This window comes from Passer montanus, unplaced genomic scaffold, assembly GCF_014805655.1.
Source record: "Passer montanus isolate IOZ18808 unplaced genomic scaffold, ASM1480565v1 scaffold42, whole genome shotgun sequence".
Lineage (NCBI taxonomy): Eukaryota > Metazoa > Chordata > Aves > Passeriformes > Passeridae > Passer > Passer montanus.
The window spans coordinates 4,793,580-4,810,603 of NW_024369041.1; the positions used below are offsets into that span (position 1 = coordinate 4,793,580).

Below are 17,024 nucleotides of genomic sequence, written 5' to 3' on the forward strand. Positions count from 1 at the left end.
GGGGGGAACAGCAGGTTTGGGTCTTTGTAGCGAGGCAGGGGAGTCCTTAATCACAATTTCAGGAACAGCCACAAGCAGATAACCAAAGGTCTGCTCTGCCCTGGTTCCTGCTTCTGACAGTGGCCAACAGCAGATGCTCCAGGAAATATAAAAAAAAGGTAATTCACAAAATTATATCTGGTACCATATACCCAACTTCCAATGCCTTGGGCTTAAGTTCTGAAGTGGAGGTGATGATCTGTATTTGATAGGTTTCTTCCCTAAAGGTTTCTTTTGGGAGCTGTGTAAGCTTCCAGCCTGTGTTTTCTGGCAAGAAATTTTACAGCTCAGCTCACACTGGTGTGAAGAGGAGCTCTTGGTTGTGAATCTGCCTAAAGCTAGTTGCATTTGATGCCATCCAACTTTCATGCTAATGGAATGCTTAGTTTCTCCCTGAGAGCCTTTCTACCGTCCTTAAGTTTGGGGTTCTCTGCTTTTCCACCTCAGGCTGAAGACACCCCTCCATGCACTACAGATGCCTGCTTTCTTGGCTGCTTGCTTCCTACAGTATGCCAGTGCACAGAGAACTCAGAACTGATACAGAGATTGTGCCAGTCTGCCCTCCCTGTGCCCAGCTAAAGCCTTGTCAAAGAATCAGGATGCTCAGGAAATGCCAGGTGCCCATGTCAAATGGTTTTGACTTAGTACTTCACTCAGCTGATGCTAAATCAGAGGATGATGGTGTAGGTGACTGCTGAAGGGACAAGGGGAAAATGTGGTGGCTGGGTTTTACTCACTAGGTATTGCAATTGAAGCTAAAATGGAATTTAAAGAGATCTGTCTTATGCTTACATGTCCCTGAAAGAAAACAGATGATGAACCAGAGAGAGCAGCTGAGCCTGTAGCTTACACCTGACAGTCCATTAAGCATTGATCATGATCAGTTGTGCACCTAAAGGAAAGGAGAGTCTCTCCTCTCCTCCCTAAGACCAGGGACAGGTCTTGATCATTTGCATGACTCTGGCAAAACCATTTCTATTTCAATTCTGCTGAGCAATAGAGATACAAATCCCAAGAGAAGCCCGGTACAAATTTTGGATAAACTTCCAGGAGGTGGAAAGTGTGCTAGAGTGGTTATGGATGCTTGTGGATGCTGGCCAGCCTGCCAAGACGTGGCTTAGTGGATGTGCAATAATCCCATTCAGTGAAGGTGGTGCAGTGAAAGCACATTGGAGTGCTGTGTGTTAACCTGCTGCCACCAGTGTCACCTGGATCTATTATTAGCATTTACCACAATAGCATTAGAGGATCATGAGAACTTTCAATAGAGGAAGGTGATCAGCCAAAGGGCATGGAAAGGACCCTGCTGGAGAGGGTTCCTAGGCAGGCTCGTTGCAAAGGAGCACATGGTTGGGTGGGAAAAGCCTCCCTCTTGCACTGAATTCTTTATCCCAGCACTTCTGGAGCAAAGAGATGAGCACTACTGGGTCAGACCAAGGATTTGTCTGTCCCTTCCACTGTGTCTGACAGTGGCCAAAACCTGATGCCCAGAGAACAAATGACCAGTTAGCAACAGCCCTTCTGCAACCCCCCAGCCATTTGCTTAACTTTGGAAACTGCTCCTTCAGGCATAGTTTTCTATGCATTTACTAACCCCCAGTAAACTTCTCATCCATGAACCTGTCCAGGTTACCTGGGAACTCAAAGCTCTTCACACCACCAGTGTCATGTGGCAAGTTCTGCCCCTTGACTGCTGCGCATGGGAAGTCTGACTGAAAAACAGCTTAGAAGGGCTGAAAGCACAGTGGGTAAGATTTCTGGATTTCTATTCAGTGTCTGGGTACCAGATAAAAGGAAACAATCTTTTGAAGCCCAAGAGGAGAATGTGGTTCTAGGATGACACTCTCTGGCCTAAGTCTCTGCATTAATGGACTGGGCAGGTGAGCAATGTCAAAACAAAAGCCATGGATCCAGGAGAGAGCAGCACGGCCATTAAATCCTACCCCTACAGCTGCAGCAAGTGCCTGCCTTTTACAGATGCATGGCACATGTGCTCCCTGTACCCCCACTCAGTGCAGGGCACAGAACACTTCCAGGAGCCCTACAGCACCTACTGTAGTGCCTTGCCAATTAGTAGCAGAAATAATTGAAGGTGAATAATTTCATGGATTCTGACAAACTCCCAGGCACCAGCCTCCTTGCCCCTCTGTTCAGCTGCAGAGGGGCAATCTGTTCTGTTAACAGGAAAATTCTGCCCAGCAATGCCTGCATTGACCTTCAGTCACCCCCTCACCTTCAGACATACTGGAGGCCTAAGCAGAAATGAAGGCAAGTCTTTAACCTAATTACCCAATTATCTTGAGGTAATCACCCAACAGTCTTTGGATACAGTAATTTTTTCATTTCTTATTCCTCCTATCTTCTTAACAAACAGCTTCCAGAAAACAAACCCTGCTGTGACTACAGCAAACAAACAAACAGACCTCCACAGCAGATAAAAAACCCCATCAATGGCAGACATCAGTCTACAGCTTGTTACCTTTCCTTCCCTGGAGGGCTGAGAGGGGCAGGGCTGTGCTGCTGTGGGAGCTGCAGCACCTAACAGAGCTGCACTCTGCTCAGCAGGCCAAAAATCACCTCTGCATGCTCAGACCTTGCTGTCCTTGGCCAGCCAAAAGGAAGGGGGAGGCAAAGCTGGGGAGGACCTGCCTCAACAGAAGAGCCTGAGGGAGCCCTTGGGAGATGGGCAGGAAATGTGTGAGTGGGCACACCTGGGGGAGGCTGTTCAGAGTGCTCTGGGATGTCTGACAGACTGCAGGACTGCTGCCACTTGATCACAGCCCCTGCAAGCTGATGCAGCTCTTCCTGTCCTGCTCCTGCAAGAGCAGGAAGGATTCACGGGGATCCTCCCAGCCCAGAGACTCCTCAGAAACCCTCTGTCTTTAGACTGCTTGTGAAAAAAGGCACCATCATCTGATTTTCAGTTTATGATGAGATCCGCCAATTATTTAGAAACTCACCCTACACACTCTATAACTGAAAAATGTAAATGTGATACAAAGAGCACAGGGATCCACAAAATTTTACTACTAGCTGTAATTAAAGACCCAGGGGAAATATGTAAAGAACTTTCTTTGTAATATGTAGTGCATAGCTAATATTTAAAATAGTGGGTGGTGGAGGCAATCACATCTCATCATGTCGGCAGAATGACCAGCTTATATTTAATGACTAAGATGCAAATTTAATCATACACTCATAAACTGCTAATTGTAGGGGTTTTTTTATAACCTGTGAGGATAATTTGAATACTCAGTACTAATACCTGGAATGCCATGTAATCCTTATTATACAGCCATAAATTAAAAAAAAAAATCAAAATTAATCCCAGTGGGGACTAAAGAATCCTTTCTTTTTTTACGTCAAAGGCAAGAAAATTTCTTATTAAAATCTTCACTGTGAAGAGTAATCACCTGGCTGCTTATGTAAAACTTCAGGTAAGTGTGAGGGTGGAGGGTGAGACAGCCCTCCATGGCCTCAGGCCTGTGCAATAGAGAGGGATGGCACCCAGCTTGCTAATTCTGTCTAGTGGTGAAGCCTGCTTTTCTTTAGAGCTTGAAAATCAGAGCTGCTATCTCCAGGGCATATCCCCCTCCCAGTTCAGCATCTTCAGATGGCACCTGAAATACTCCTGTCCATGCAGGCACACAGCTCATGCCTGTGTTCAGTCACTCAGTCTCTGAGTGTTTTTGCAAATTTGTTAATTTATATTACTTTTATCTTGAAATCTCTAAACAGGCCAATACCTACTGCCACAGAGCCTCGCTCCAGTGTCTCCTGCCCCTTGGAAGGAAACTGGCTGGAGATCCTTCCTGTGCTCCTTGTTGCTCTGAAATATCCTTCAAGATGGCACAAAATCATATATACAGATCCAACATATACAAAACAGATATATGATGTCCAGGAGGTGGTACTGGACATCTCTGCAGGCCAAAGGACAGACTGGGAGGTACCAGTGTACAGGAAAGGACTTGAGGTGAGTTAGCAATGTACTGTAATGTTTTCACTGCAACCTGTGCCCCCATGCTGTGGGGGTGGGATGCAGGACCTGCCTCTTGGGAATGTTTGCTGCTGCAAACATCCCAGTGGGATGTTGCAGATAGGTGGCCTGCTTACAAACCAGCTGGTGAGGCTGAAAAATGATAAAGGAGCCATCACAAGCCTGTTGTCCTGTGCTAGGCTCGCCCTGAATCACAGCTTTACCTTTTCAGTTTGATCTCCTCTAGAGCTGGGATACATTAGTATAACCATTCTTGCATCTTCTAATGTTCAAATTTCCATCTTAGCCTCCTGCAGCCTTGATCCAAAAGCTTTTCATATTTATACCAGAAATCAAGGTTTTTATGTAAGCAGCAGTGAGGGATTTAGTTTGCATATATAAATATACAATAGACTCACTACTCCAGCTGCTAGTGCAAAGTGAATCCATGACATGGGTTGTGTTCTCTTAGCTAAAGGCAGAGGCATAAGTTAACTGACAATGAATTATCCTATTGTAGAGCCTTCAGGATGGGGATTATCACTGCTAACACACTGTCTTATCCTGCATGCAGTACACAGAGCTAACTTCTTTGGGAGATTTGGAACACAGGCAAGCGATAACGTGGAAATTCATTAGGCAGCACCTCAAAGCCCCAAGTGTGTGTGTGTAGTATCTCATCCATTTCAATGGGAATCTTGCCTGCAGGAGAAGTAAACTCATGCAAATGCTGTTAGATCATTTTAATAGACCAAAAATCTAAGGGGATTCAGGAGTGGCAAGCATACCCCTTAAAGACATCTCACTGCATAGTACACACTTTGGAATCCAACCCAGAGTAAATAGATGCTGGCCTATCCAGTGACAAGAGTAGAAAGACTGTGATTTTAAAAAAAAGGGACAGAATAGGGACAAAACTGTAGTTTCATCTGACAAAGTAAATCTCTTCACCAGACTTTAATCCTAAAGTCTGGAAGAACTGAAATATGTCACCATCCTGGACTTTGCGTACCAAAATTAATCCTATTTAGTACATTAGATCTTTATCTAAACCTCTTTGTACAGAGGATGAGAGACCTGACCCTGAGAGAAGGATTTCCAAACACCTTCAGTTGCTCTCTCAGTGCTTGTTATTTGAACATGGAAAAAAAATCCCCCAATTTTACAAATCAAACACTTCTAGGCATAAGCTGTTCTTGGGGGCTATCTGTAGGCAAGCTGCTGAAGAATTAGGGCAATAAATCACTGTGCTGCTTTTCCTTACTCCTTCTGTTAGAACCATGCTTTCAGTGCTCAGAAGGGATTTCCAGACTACTCTCTTCTACTAGGCAACCCTTCTTAACATAACATACCCACATTTTTGGTGTTGTCTAGCTTACCTGTGCTCACTTTGAGGCCTGATCTGACTAAAGGACTGTGAAGAGCAGGTTTTCAGTGAATGAAATCAGGGAGTTGTGGCTGAAGTCTGGCCACTCCCATTTTGCACAACAACTGGCTATTTCTGGCTTTGGTGGGCTACTTGCAGGTAGGAAGCCACAGAAACTGGTTTCTGTTCTGGTGCAGAAAAATTTGCTGGCAGAAATTCTGTCTTAAAAAACAAATAGGAAAACATTGTTTCTAAGAGCTAAGATGAATGAGACTCCCCAGAAACAAAGACTTCTTAATATTGGTCTTAATATTTCAAACAGAATACCCTGGAGAGCAATGCTTCTGATTTGCTCCTTCCTCCCATGCTACTGCTTTTATCATAGACTAGAGAAACATTTTTACACCTGACATCACCACTCTTTCTTTTTAGCCCATTACCTTTTACTAATGGTAAGTTCAAAGAAATAAAATTTTACTTCCAAAAGTAAATTAGATATGTAACATTTTCATAAATTAGCACTTGAAAAACAAACACTGTACTGAATGTACTTACTTTCAGTGTCAATGGCGTTGCTTTGTGGATTTTTTCAAAGCTCTTAATGTGGCATTCTTTGCATGATATCTTGCAAAAATTGTCTAGAAAAGACCAGCTTTACACATCTATCAATTAAATAAGCTGTATTCAGGAAGCTGAGTGTTTGCTAATAGGTAATGAGGAATTCTGTAAGATGGTTGACAACTAAGGCAGTGAGAAAATGGGGAAAACAGTGTTTGTACATATTTTAGAGCATACTGAAAACCTCACAGACATCCTGCTGTTTACCTACATTTTTCCTCCCTGTGTCTGTCATGACCAATTAGTTTCATGTCCCTTGGGTAATATCATGCTAATTAAATATTAGAAACCATGGGGAAAAGAGGCAAGAGGTTTGTTTTTCTTTTGCTGTGCAGTTTAACAGTAAGTGACAAGCACCAACCTTCCAATATCATATGCAAACTGTAGGATTTCCTTGTGACATTCCCAACCATAAATCCTAATGTGCTATACAAATATGCAAAATTTCAGTAAAATTCAATTAATGACAGCAGAACTGAATGCTTACAAGCAGCACTAAAAAGGGAAGGATGCAAGGCATAATTAAGGAAGTTTCTTCAAAGAGCTAGGAGACAATTTGTAACTAAACAGTTTTATTTACTTTTTTTTCCAAAATAAAAAACACAAAGTAACCACCAAGATTAAAGGCCATAGACAGCATTAACCAAATGAACCAGCCACTTGGTTATAGTAGCTGATAACTAGAATAACTGGATATTATTGCATATACCTCAGATTCATTTATATATCCATTACAGTTTGGCAAGATTACAATCATACAGTAGCTTTGGTTGTGTAAAACCTAGTAGCAATACTTACTTAAAATGTGACTGGTTAACATTTTATGACAACAGCTATTTTTCTGTCTTGACATGCCTTCTCTCATTCCAGGTTCTTGTCCACATTGTCACTGACCAAGAATTAAGGAGATATATTTGCAACCATCGTTTATAGCCCTTCTTTATCACCAGGTGGTGATGGATCTCAGAGGGGTAGGAATCTCTCACTTGCTCTCCTCATACAGGTTTGTAGAGCAGCCTCTCCTCCCATGCTGGTGACCCAGCTGTGGTAGCCTCAGCCTGGCAATGAGTCTGTGCAGAATGCAAATATGTCGAGGTGTTTATGGCTTTCAGGCCAAAGCCTCTCCTGACCTACAGTGCTGGGGGGTGACTGTACTGCCTTGCCTTTGGATACAGAGAAAAAACCACGAACAAACAGCTTTTCACATTGGTGTGCTGAGCTGCCAGCACAGAACAGCATTAACAAACCTAATACACAATACTACCTTGGTTACAGAGTTGTGCCTGAGACACTGCAGGATTGCATGTGTATCTTCTACAGTCTATGTATTTTAGTTTTGGTCTTTTAAAAAATGCGCTCATCCTTATGTAATCTAGTGTAACACTGCAGCTTTAGAGTAATGGTTGATAAAAAGTCATAAACACACAGGCTATTTGGAAACACTGGAAGCTTTTGCTTGTCCTGCACCACTTGTGCAGAATTCCTGCCTTTCTGCCATCAGTCTGCCCCCAGCATTCTGGGAACATCTACTTCCACAGGAAATGTATTACCTACTTAAAAATAACCTCAAACCCTCAGTTCTACCTGGGAAAAGCTATAAAAGAATTTGAATCAAACTGAAGTAATCTTGTGTGTGAAGACCCTTCTTCACTTACAAAATGCTGGAACACTAGATAACATCTACTTGTTTGTGCAGCCCTTTCATTTGCTTGCACTGAAGCAAAAAGGAATTCAGCATGAGGAACGGCTGCATGGTGAAGATCCTGCAGAACAAGGTAACTGCCATGCAGTAATTCAAATGCAAGCAGTGTAACTGCTTTTTGCATTCAGATCCATACTTGTATAAGGATATAAATTAATAAGCCCTTCTAAATGATTTTAGAAATATCCTCTTTGATCTAGACATATAAAACCTCTGAATACTTAGAATCACTAGATTTCACATGGCCCACATAGTCATAATTATTTGCACTTACATGGCAAATATTAGAAATACATTTGCCTGCAGTTGAACAGGTAATTATACTGTCTATTATTCAGCTGAGCAAAGATCAAGCACTCTATATCTTGCAGTTATTGGATCTTATTCTAACCCTTTGCTTTAGAAAGGGGAAATAACCATCTAATTATATTACCAGTGCACAGTACTTAGTTTGAAAAAGACAACCTATAGTAGACAGCTAGATTTTTTTTCCTAAGATGACTTTTTATGAGATAATCTAAAAGCAGTCTCTTCTGACTGAAGATTGTCTATTCCACTGTACTCGCATAGTAAAAATAGTTAAAATCTAATTACAAAGCTGCTACATGGTTATTTTGTGGTCTGTAAAACAAAACAGTATCCAGAATTTTATCCGAACAAAATACACCAGACAGTATAAAAATATTTCCCAACTGGAGATTGAAACATTAATGCTGGATTTGGTTTTTTTTGTATAAAAAGTAATGTAATAATGGTTGACATTTATCTGCTTACCAGTCAAAAATATACATATGACTTCAAGGAGCTGTTCCAGGCTCATTTTCGGTGAGCTTGTGCTTTTGACCCTAGAAGTAATAAATGCACAAGTGGAACACAGTTTCCTGAAAACCTGAACTTTATCTTATTTCTAACAATAAGAGTAACTTCTGGCTAAGGATTTCCACTTATTTGCTTTGTTCAGGCAACTACAGCAGAGGAATTCCAGAAGCACCACTTCCGCTTTGAATGATGTTTGTTCAGTGCAACATCTTCCTTTTCTCTCTCCTTTTTAACTCGCTGGTAGTGATCTTCTTCCTTTAAATACCACACAGGCGGCCACCGATGCCTCTCAAAATATTCTTGATTATCTGATGAAAAAAAATCAATTAAAAAAATCCTCAAAGATGCCAGTAAGATACACAAATCCCAGAAATCACTTGCAAAAAGCTAATCATTGATCCATTTTCTATGCTGGCTTACTTATCAATGATTCACCCAGTTTCCTCAAATGTCTTATGTGTGAAAAGACTTTGAAAGTGGTTACACAAAAGAGGCATTAGTTTACCAAAAACCATGAAAGAGCAAGGCCTTTACAGAGTGTATTTTTCATTGCAGAGCCTTTGTTCCTTTTAGCATCACTGAATTAGGTAAAGAACACAATGCTTGCCCAACAATCTGGCTAATGATTATGACCTTTCTCTGCAGATAAGAATTTATGAATGCTGTTCAAGATAGCACAGAGGTTCAGTCTCATGGCTTAGCTACGTGAGTTCATCTTTGTCTTTATGTTTAATCAACTGGGTGGGGAGAAAGAAGGGGAAACCTTATGAAAACTGGCAGGGAAGTTGCCCATACCTGAAGATTTAGCTTTGATTTCCTTGCGGAACTTTGAGCAAACGCTGTTGTAATTGGTGCAGATGTAGTGCAAGCACCAAGCTGCCAGCTGGTTAGCATTGTGAAACTGTGAAGAAAAACAAAGAGCTTATTCCATTTCCTGGGGTTATCATTCATTCTGCAGCCCCTATTTACAGCTAAAGCTGGAATGGTCCCAGCAGATGGTACCTGGCTGTACTCTCCCAGGTGATCATCCTGACTGCCAGCTCTGATCTCGGAGTATAAACATGAGCTAGGTGCTGGCTACAGAGGATATTCTAACAGTACCTAGAGATATTGCTTGTCTCCAACCAGGAGAAGGAAATAAAAGAAAGATTGCCCTTCCTAAGACAGAAATTAAGTGAAGTGAGATACTTTCTCTTGGGAGGGGTTCAATTCTGGTTTTGCAACAGGATTACAGGTATTGCACAGAGGGTCTCAAAAACAGCTGCAGGGAATCTTGCATGGTGGGCAGTGCTACTTTTGTGCAGTGTTTTAGTACTACTTCAAGCCAAGCTGCAGCTGACTCATTGTTAGTGTGAAATCAAGAATAATAAAATTTAAACAATATTTTAGCTTGTTCCACTGTAGCTGGGAATCTGCTGCATTTTGGGAAACAGGTGTGAAGTTTAAATGTGAGCTGGGAGCTCTCTCTTTTAATTATTTATGGGACTCAAGAAATACTGAAATGCACTTGAACATAAAGAAGATTTGCACATACTCTGAATTATCAGATGATTGATCAGATGATTTTAAGTAGCCAGTTTAAGGATTCAAGAAATGTTGTCTTTGCAGTACAGGTCTAAATATATCTCCAAGAGCTGAATTGAAAGGAACGCAAGAATCAATCACCATTACAAAGCTGAACAGCTTCATTACACTGCTTTTCATGTTAGTTAGTGCACCATGGTCATGAGAACATGGAGCTTGGAAGTTCCACAATCAAGACAAACTAAAATATATATCTGAAAGACAACTCCTCTGAGGTTACTTAAAGGGATATCTTACTTTTGAACTAATGAAAACACCTTCTTTAGAACTGAAGATAAAACTAAGTTTTATTGTAAGTCACTCTCAGAAGTGCAGGCTTTAAGCCACTTAGAAGCAATGCTCAGAACCAGTAGGGAGCTAAAAGCAAGTCCTGCAGCTGACCAGAATCTCTTCAGAAGGCTCTGTACACTCACCTGTGCCAGTTCCAAATAGGAGAGGACTTCTCCATCTATTGCAACGCCGCTCATGGAGGCCTTTGTCAGCTCTTGCACTGCGTGCTGCTCTGTTAGGGGAGAAAACTCATCACTCACAGGGCAAACAGCCACACTGCAAGGTCACACCATGGTCACAAAGAACCCATGCAGCATGTTCTCCCTCCTCCTGGTGGTAACCAGCATTTTGCAGGGGCCACATTCACACAGGTATCCTCAGCAAGTTGAGATTTGGGGGAAGTCAAATTCTGACCTGTAGAGCTGTGGCTGAAGATGTGGTTCATAACCACTTATAGAAACACAAAGTTCAGCAGTCACTAGTCTTTCTCTGGCATGGGTACAATATTCAATTTAAATTAGAAATATGGATCAGCTGTCTTCTTTCAGTCATACAAAGTTTTTAATCAACATTGCACTTGCCACTGAATTATTTATTAATGAGTATTCACACAGCACTGATAGAGAAAAGGTCACTTCAGGCCCTCTTTAGGTTTTCAGATTGGCTGTTCCTAGGGATTCAGATGAAGGCTGACCAGCCCCCCCAACAATCACCTCAGTTCAAGATTCTCCTTAACCCTTTCCTAGAATCTTGGAAGTCTGAGCATTTTTCCAGAAACACTGGCATTTGATTTGATTCTATTGGGTTCAGTTGTTGGCAGTAGCTTTTGGACTCAAAATTATTTCACCAACAATTAAATAGAATGAAACATTCTTAATACTGTATGTATGTTTACACTGCAGTTATCTTAAAAAATACCCAAAACTTCAGCTATGTGCAAATAAAATCTGGCAATAAAGATTTGGTCTGTCAGAACCAGTAAAGACAACAGACACACTCCTGATGCACAGCTGAAGGAATGCCAGGGTTTGGTATGTGATTAAATTCTGCCTAAATGAAGTCCTGTAGCTAGGTGTAGCTTTGTTTCAGCTTTCTCTGAGTTTTTTGGACATGTCTCCAGAACAATGCCAAATGACTGACATAGAGAAAAACAAATTAAACACAACACAACCCAAACAACCCCCGAGGTCGGGGTTGTGTATGGATTTATTTTTAAAACTTTAGTGGTATTCTAACCTGTAATTTTTCTTTAAATATGGGATTGAAAAGTTTTCTTCCTGAAATGAGGGCTGAATGCCCAGGGATATACCAAAATATCCAATTCTCATCTAGTGAAAAGGGACCTAGACAGCATTTCTAAAAACATGATCATCTAGGTAAGTTTTAAACTGACTCTCTTTGAACAGAAATATAAAGCGGAGCACTTCATTCATTACTTAATGGAAAACCCAGAATCCTTCCTGGTTTTAGGTAAATTAACAACAACAGAGTGGATATTACAATACACAGACATTATCCTCAATGCTAAAGAGAAGGTTTACTCTTTCTGTTTTTAAAGCACAGAAAACTTCAGTGTTCTGAGCTGGATTAGCACAAAACTAAAAAAGGCAAGAGAGAGGCAAATACATTTCTCTGTGTGAAAATATCAATTTGCATTACAACAACCCCTCTCAGAAAAAAAGTATTTCTCTGACACTCAAGACAATCTTGTGTTCCAAAAACCATTAAAGCAAATTTCAGCTGTTGCAGAAGATAGTGCATCGGACAAGGCCAAAAAATTGTTACCTGCTAGAGCAATCAGGTGAGGAAGGCAAAACCTATTTGCCAATGCAATTAACTCAAGGGTGTCCAGTTCCTGACTGGAGGACAGTTGCTTGGTATACAAGTAATCTAAAACTGCTTGCATGGAGGTCTTGTTTATGTTGGGCAGAGCTACCTGGAAAAGATATTTAAGAAGAGAATTTATAATTATTAAGGGATTTTCATATAGCAGCTATATTTCAATTCTCTCACTTTGCCTTACTTTTTCTCTTCAAGGCATTTCAGAAATGCAGGGAAAACATTTTTCAAAGCAGAAATTTCCCATTCAAGTTCAAGACACTGCCAACAGGTAAGCATTGCTCCAGAGTCAGATCCTGTGCCAGGTTATATCCAAGCTGGAATTGGATCCAGATCAAACAGAGACTCTGTTCAATGCTCTCTAGCCTACAAATTGACAGCTACACATAACAGTTCCTGAGCATTTCCCATGCCAAACCTCCCTTGGTGGACTCCTTGAGGAATGTAATCTATCTGCTCCTGGCAAGGGATTTTCTGTGGATTCTGAGTATAACAGAAAACAAAGGATAACAGTAAAACCATCCCTCTCAGTCTTTTGGTAAATAACCGAACTGTCCAGGTAAACAAGGTTGAGAAGGAACTGAGAACTGAAGGGATGAGACAGAAAAAAAAATGTAAGCCCTTTCTGCCCCACACATGTAGTGAGTGTAACCAGCATGGAATGAAGCTACCAGAACTAGGACAAAAACTGTCTAATTTCTCATGCTAAAGCATAAACCTTTCATGTACACCAGCCACTCTGGGAAACAGCTCAGTTCTCCAAGTGAGAGCAGCTAGCTGTGAAATTCATTCATTATTAATGTATTTTTGTTAATGCAGAGAACTGTAAATTTAATGAATGAGTTTATAAAATTTGCCCCAAATACAGAAAAGGTAGTATGTAAAAACAGATGGTTTTTATTATTTGTAAACCACTCCATTCATACCTACCTATATTTTATTTTAATATTTTAATGCTTTCAAAAGCATTACTGAATGCTTTAAACTCTACAAAATGGAAGCTAAATATTTTAAATTGGAAAGATGAGCTAAGACTGTGAAGCTAATAATTAAAAATAAGCTGGTAGAAAACTGAATATTCTTCATTGCCAAATGCTGTATACTAGAATCAAATGATGTATTTTTATTGAACCACTTGTTGAGTGTGCCTCTGGGAAAAGAATTATGTCTACAGCTGTATTAGAAGAAGCCAGAAAAACCGAAGTAGAAAAATATCTATCAGAATATTAAACACAAAAAACGTGAACATTTCATATGAACATTAACTGTACAGAAAGCAACAAGAAAAACAAAACAAAACAACAAAAAAAAACCACAAAACCCCAAAAACAACAACAAAAAAAAACCAAAACAAAACAAAAAAACCCCAACCCCCCCAAAAAAAACAACCAAAACCCAAAAAACAACCAAACAAAAAAACACCAACTGGGTATGGCACAAGAAAAAGTATTAGCACAGTGTTTGGAATTTGAAAAACAGACCATGAAGGCACATGAAAATACAGGGCTTCTGCAAAATCTTATTCAAAGCACTGAGATCTTTTAAACTCCATTGTACACCTGCTTAACTCCAAAGGACAAGATGATGCATTTCAGAATCTGTGCTGAGTTTCTACTGAAGTTAGTAGAACTTCTCCTGAAGTTAGCTCAGTTTCTACTGTGAAAACAGCTTCCTTTTCTAGTTTAACATTCATATGTCTTTAACTCTTTTTTACCTTTAATTTCTTTATCAATGTCCCTGCCCCAAGTATTCTTTGCAGTGATTTTGATCATATAAATATATATTCACAAAATCTAAAAAATTATTTTAGAGAAATTCACAAATTCATACTTAATTTCCTTTCCCATATTTAATATTTTACAGGACTTTGGGTTTAAACACACACTCCAGTGCTGGAGGAAGACTTGTGCATGAGAGAAAGTATGTTGTCTTCCTGGGCAGCCTTATTTAATACCTTAAGAAGAAAAGCATCACAGGTTTGCAAGGAAGAATAAATCCCTGATTCTAGGGATTGTTGCAACCTTTCAAATAAATGATGCTTCCATCATTCTAAATCCATCAGACACTGCAAACAAAAGAAACAAAAATAGACAAATACCTCACTGTTGGAGCTTTCAATAAATGATCCTCCAAACATAGCAGACATCCACTCACAGCTGCAGATCAGCAGTGGCTTGTGGGCCTTGATGCTTCCATCGTCCAATTTAAATGTCACATCTGCCATGGGAACAAAGGCACAGGAGTGCTGCAAGTCTGCGTTTAAGGTGTAACCTGCTCTCAGGAATGTGTTTCACTTGAACTCTGTTAACCAAGGACTTCCTTCATTTCCCATGATCTCCACCTCCAAAATAACTCTGGCATTTAAAATAGTTAATAAAAAGCTTTAATTGTAAAGGGGGATACTGAATGTTCAACATTTCTGAGAATTGTGTTGCTTATTTAAAAGCTGTGAGTAGATTTTGAGAAATGAAACTCCAGAATCCCAGGTTGGAACAGTTGGCCTGAGTAACACTACAATTTTGGAGTCATCCATCCTCTCAAAACAATGTAAGCTGTCACATTGTTTAAAGTCTATGAAGTGACAGTAACATGGATGAGAAAAAAAGAAATAACTCTCTTCCTGCTTAAGCATGTATTTACTTACCAGAAAATGTCCCTTTGCAAAGGCACTCTTTTATCCGATTAGCTTTTCTGACATGAAATGCTTTAGTAATCTCTTGATTCATGAAGGCTTCTTTATTCATAATATTCTCCACCATCATTCGCAAGTCAAATACTTCCAAGATTTCAGCAATCTGAGCCAGTCTGGTGAGGTCTTTTTCGTTTTCATCCAGTTGGCCTGTGTATAAAAACTGCAAAACAGTTTTAAAAGGTGCGGCCTGCACAGAGGAATCCATTTTTACCACAGTTACAGGACACGTCCGCTTTGAGACAGGATTCACTTGCATTTCCTTGTGCACACTAACAAACCCCTTACCCCAGGAGGACAGGGATCTTGCTGCAGAGTTTGTTTCACCAGATTCAGCTTCTAGTGTGTTTAAAGACTCACTGCTTTCTGGTGGGGGAATTTTAACATCAAGAGATTTCAAGGATGCCTCGTCACTGTCACTGTTTGTCTCAAGGTGACTGGCCAGAACATCCTTATTTGTATTTTCTTTATTACACTGTGTTTCATCCAAGTATGGACTTTCCTCACATTCCATTAAGAAAAGGTCATAAAACTTTGAAGAGGAGGTAGCTAGGTAAATCTTGTGAGCAAAAATGCAGTCCTGCTCCTGAAGAACAAACATGACATCTGCACACAGTGGGCTGTCCAATAAATATCCAGCTTCATTCATGCTCGGCGTGGGACACTCAGGAATTTTGATAACTGGAGGAGGGGCTTTTGGAGGTAGGAATGGAGCCTGAAGCAAAGGTTTTTGGACCTTCTTCAAATGAGATTTCCAGAATTGCAGGTGTCTTCTGGAGATCAGGGCAGCTCTAATTGCATTGTCAAACACATCTTTAATTCCAAACTGGTCAAATACACTGGTTTCATAGTAGGGTATCCCGAGTTCCTTGGCAACCTCTCTGCCTCTTTCTGGTGGCAAAATGTCTCCCCTTTTTATTGGCCTAGGGTTAAACAAAAAATGAACCTTGTCACACAAAGTTACCCTAGAAAGCATGGAGTTTTACTAAATATTCAGCACTAAATCTGAGATAACTATCATTCAAATGAAACATAATATAAAACTAAGCACACAAAGCCCTCTGGAAATCTACAATATTGACTCCACAGAGTTTTAGAATAGCACATACTTCTAATTTCATTTAAGTTTGGTGGTGTCTTTGCAATGTTACTAAATATATGTGGATATCATTTAGGCAAAATGGAGCTGCCTCTTACTTCAAGTAAAATTTACAGTAAAAAAATTTGATAGGATACTCGAGAACTTTCATTATTTAAAAAACCTCCCACCATCCCTTACTACTCAGATATTCTGTCACAACCATCATTTAAACACAAATAGAGAGTATCATGACATAAAAAAATGCCAGAAATACAGCTAAATATGAAATAGAAATATTTCTTAGGCTCATGCTTTTAAAAGAAAATCATAGTAGCCTATAACAAAAGAGTAACAACACACAATGCAAGAGATAGGTTTGTTTTGGCTGCAGAAGTATTATGTGAGAACTCATGAATTTCCAGAGCAGCTCTAGTACATGATGCAGGGTAAACAAACCAGTAAAAAGTCTGGGCTGGGATCCATTTTCCCAGCAAAAAAAATCACCTCCCCAGAAGACACGACCCAAGAGTGTGTTCTCTGAGCCCACCACATTGGGCAGACACAAGCTGGCACAGATGGAACACACCCCAGACAACAGCTTGCTGAGTGCCAGCTAATAAATAACCAGTTCAGGTGGCAGGAGTCTGTGCCAGACACACAGAGCTCTGACTCAAACTTACTAATGGTGAAATCAGGGAGCAGGATTAGGGCAGAAGAGGAGTTTTGAAAAAAGACCATTTCCTTTTAAAGAGTCAACCAAAAAGCCCACCCCACCCTCACAACAAAGAAATGTTTAATAAACAAATAGACCTATAAAAATCATATTGCTAAGTCAAGAGTTTGACTGCAATGCAATTCAAAGGGCCCACAAAATATTAATTCAATTTCTTTACGGAAATTTGTTACAATACAGTCATCAATTACACAATCATGGATATTATTTCCGTGAATCTGGTCTCATTGAAATTCCCATAAAAAGAATAAATTAGAAGCAAGCCAGTTATTGTGGGACTGCTGTGGCCAAATATGTGAATGGTT

General features: G+C 40.2%; 1 protein-coding gene across 5 annotated transcripts in view; it reads right to left on the reverse strand.

Moving 5' to 3' along the window:
- Positions 1 to 6,557: 6,557 nt before the first annotated feature.
- Positions 6,558 to 17,024, reverse strand: part of RHOBTB1 (Rho related BTB domain containing 1) — a 48,662-nt gene continuing 38,195 nt past the window's right edge. For all 5 annotated transcript variants that reach the window (XM_039719625.1, XM_039719627.1, XM_039719626.1 and 2 more), the window contains 6 exons: positions 14,861 to 15,828; positions 14,315 to 14,433; positions 12,163 to 12,313; positions 10,521 to 10,609; positions 9,319 to 9,424; positions 6,558 to 8,831 (listed from right to left, as the gene is read on the reverse strand). In XM_039719625.1, the coding sequence (XP_039575559.1) occupies positions 8,662 to 8,831; positions 9,319 to 9,424; positions 10,521 to 10,609; positions 12,163 to 12,313; positions 14,315 to 14,433; positions 14,861 to 15,828 (1,603 nt within the window). In that variant the 3' untranslated portion in view covers positions 6,558 to 8,661. The remainder of the gene's footprint in view (positions 8,832 to 9,318; positions 9,425 to 10,520; positions 10,610 to 12,162; positions 12,314 to 14,314; positions 14,434 to 14,860; positions 15,829 to 17,024) is intronic.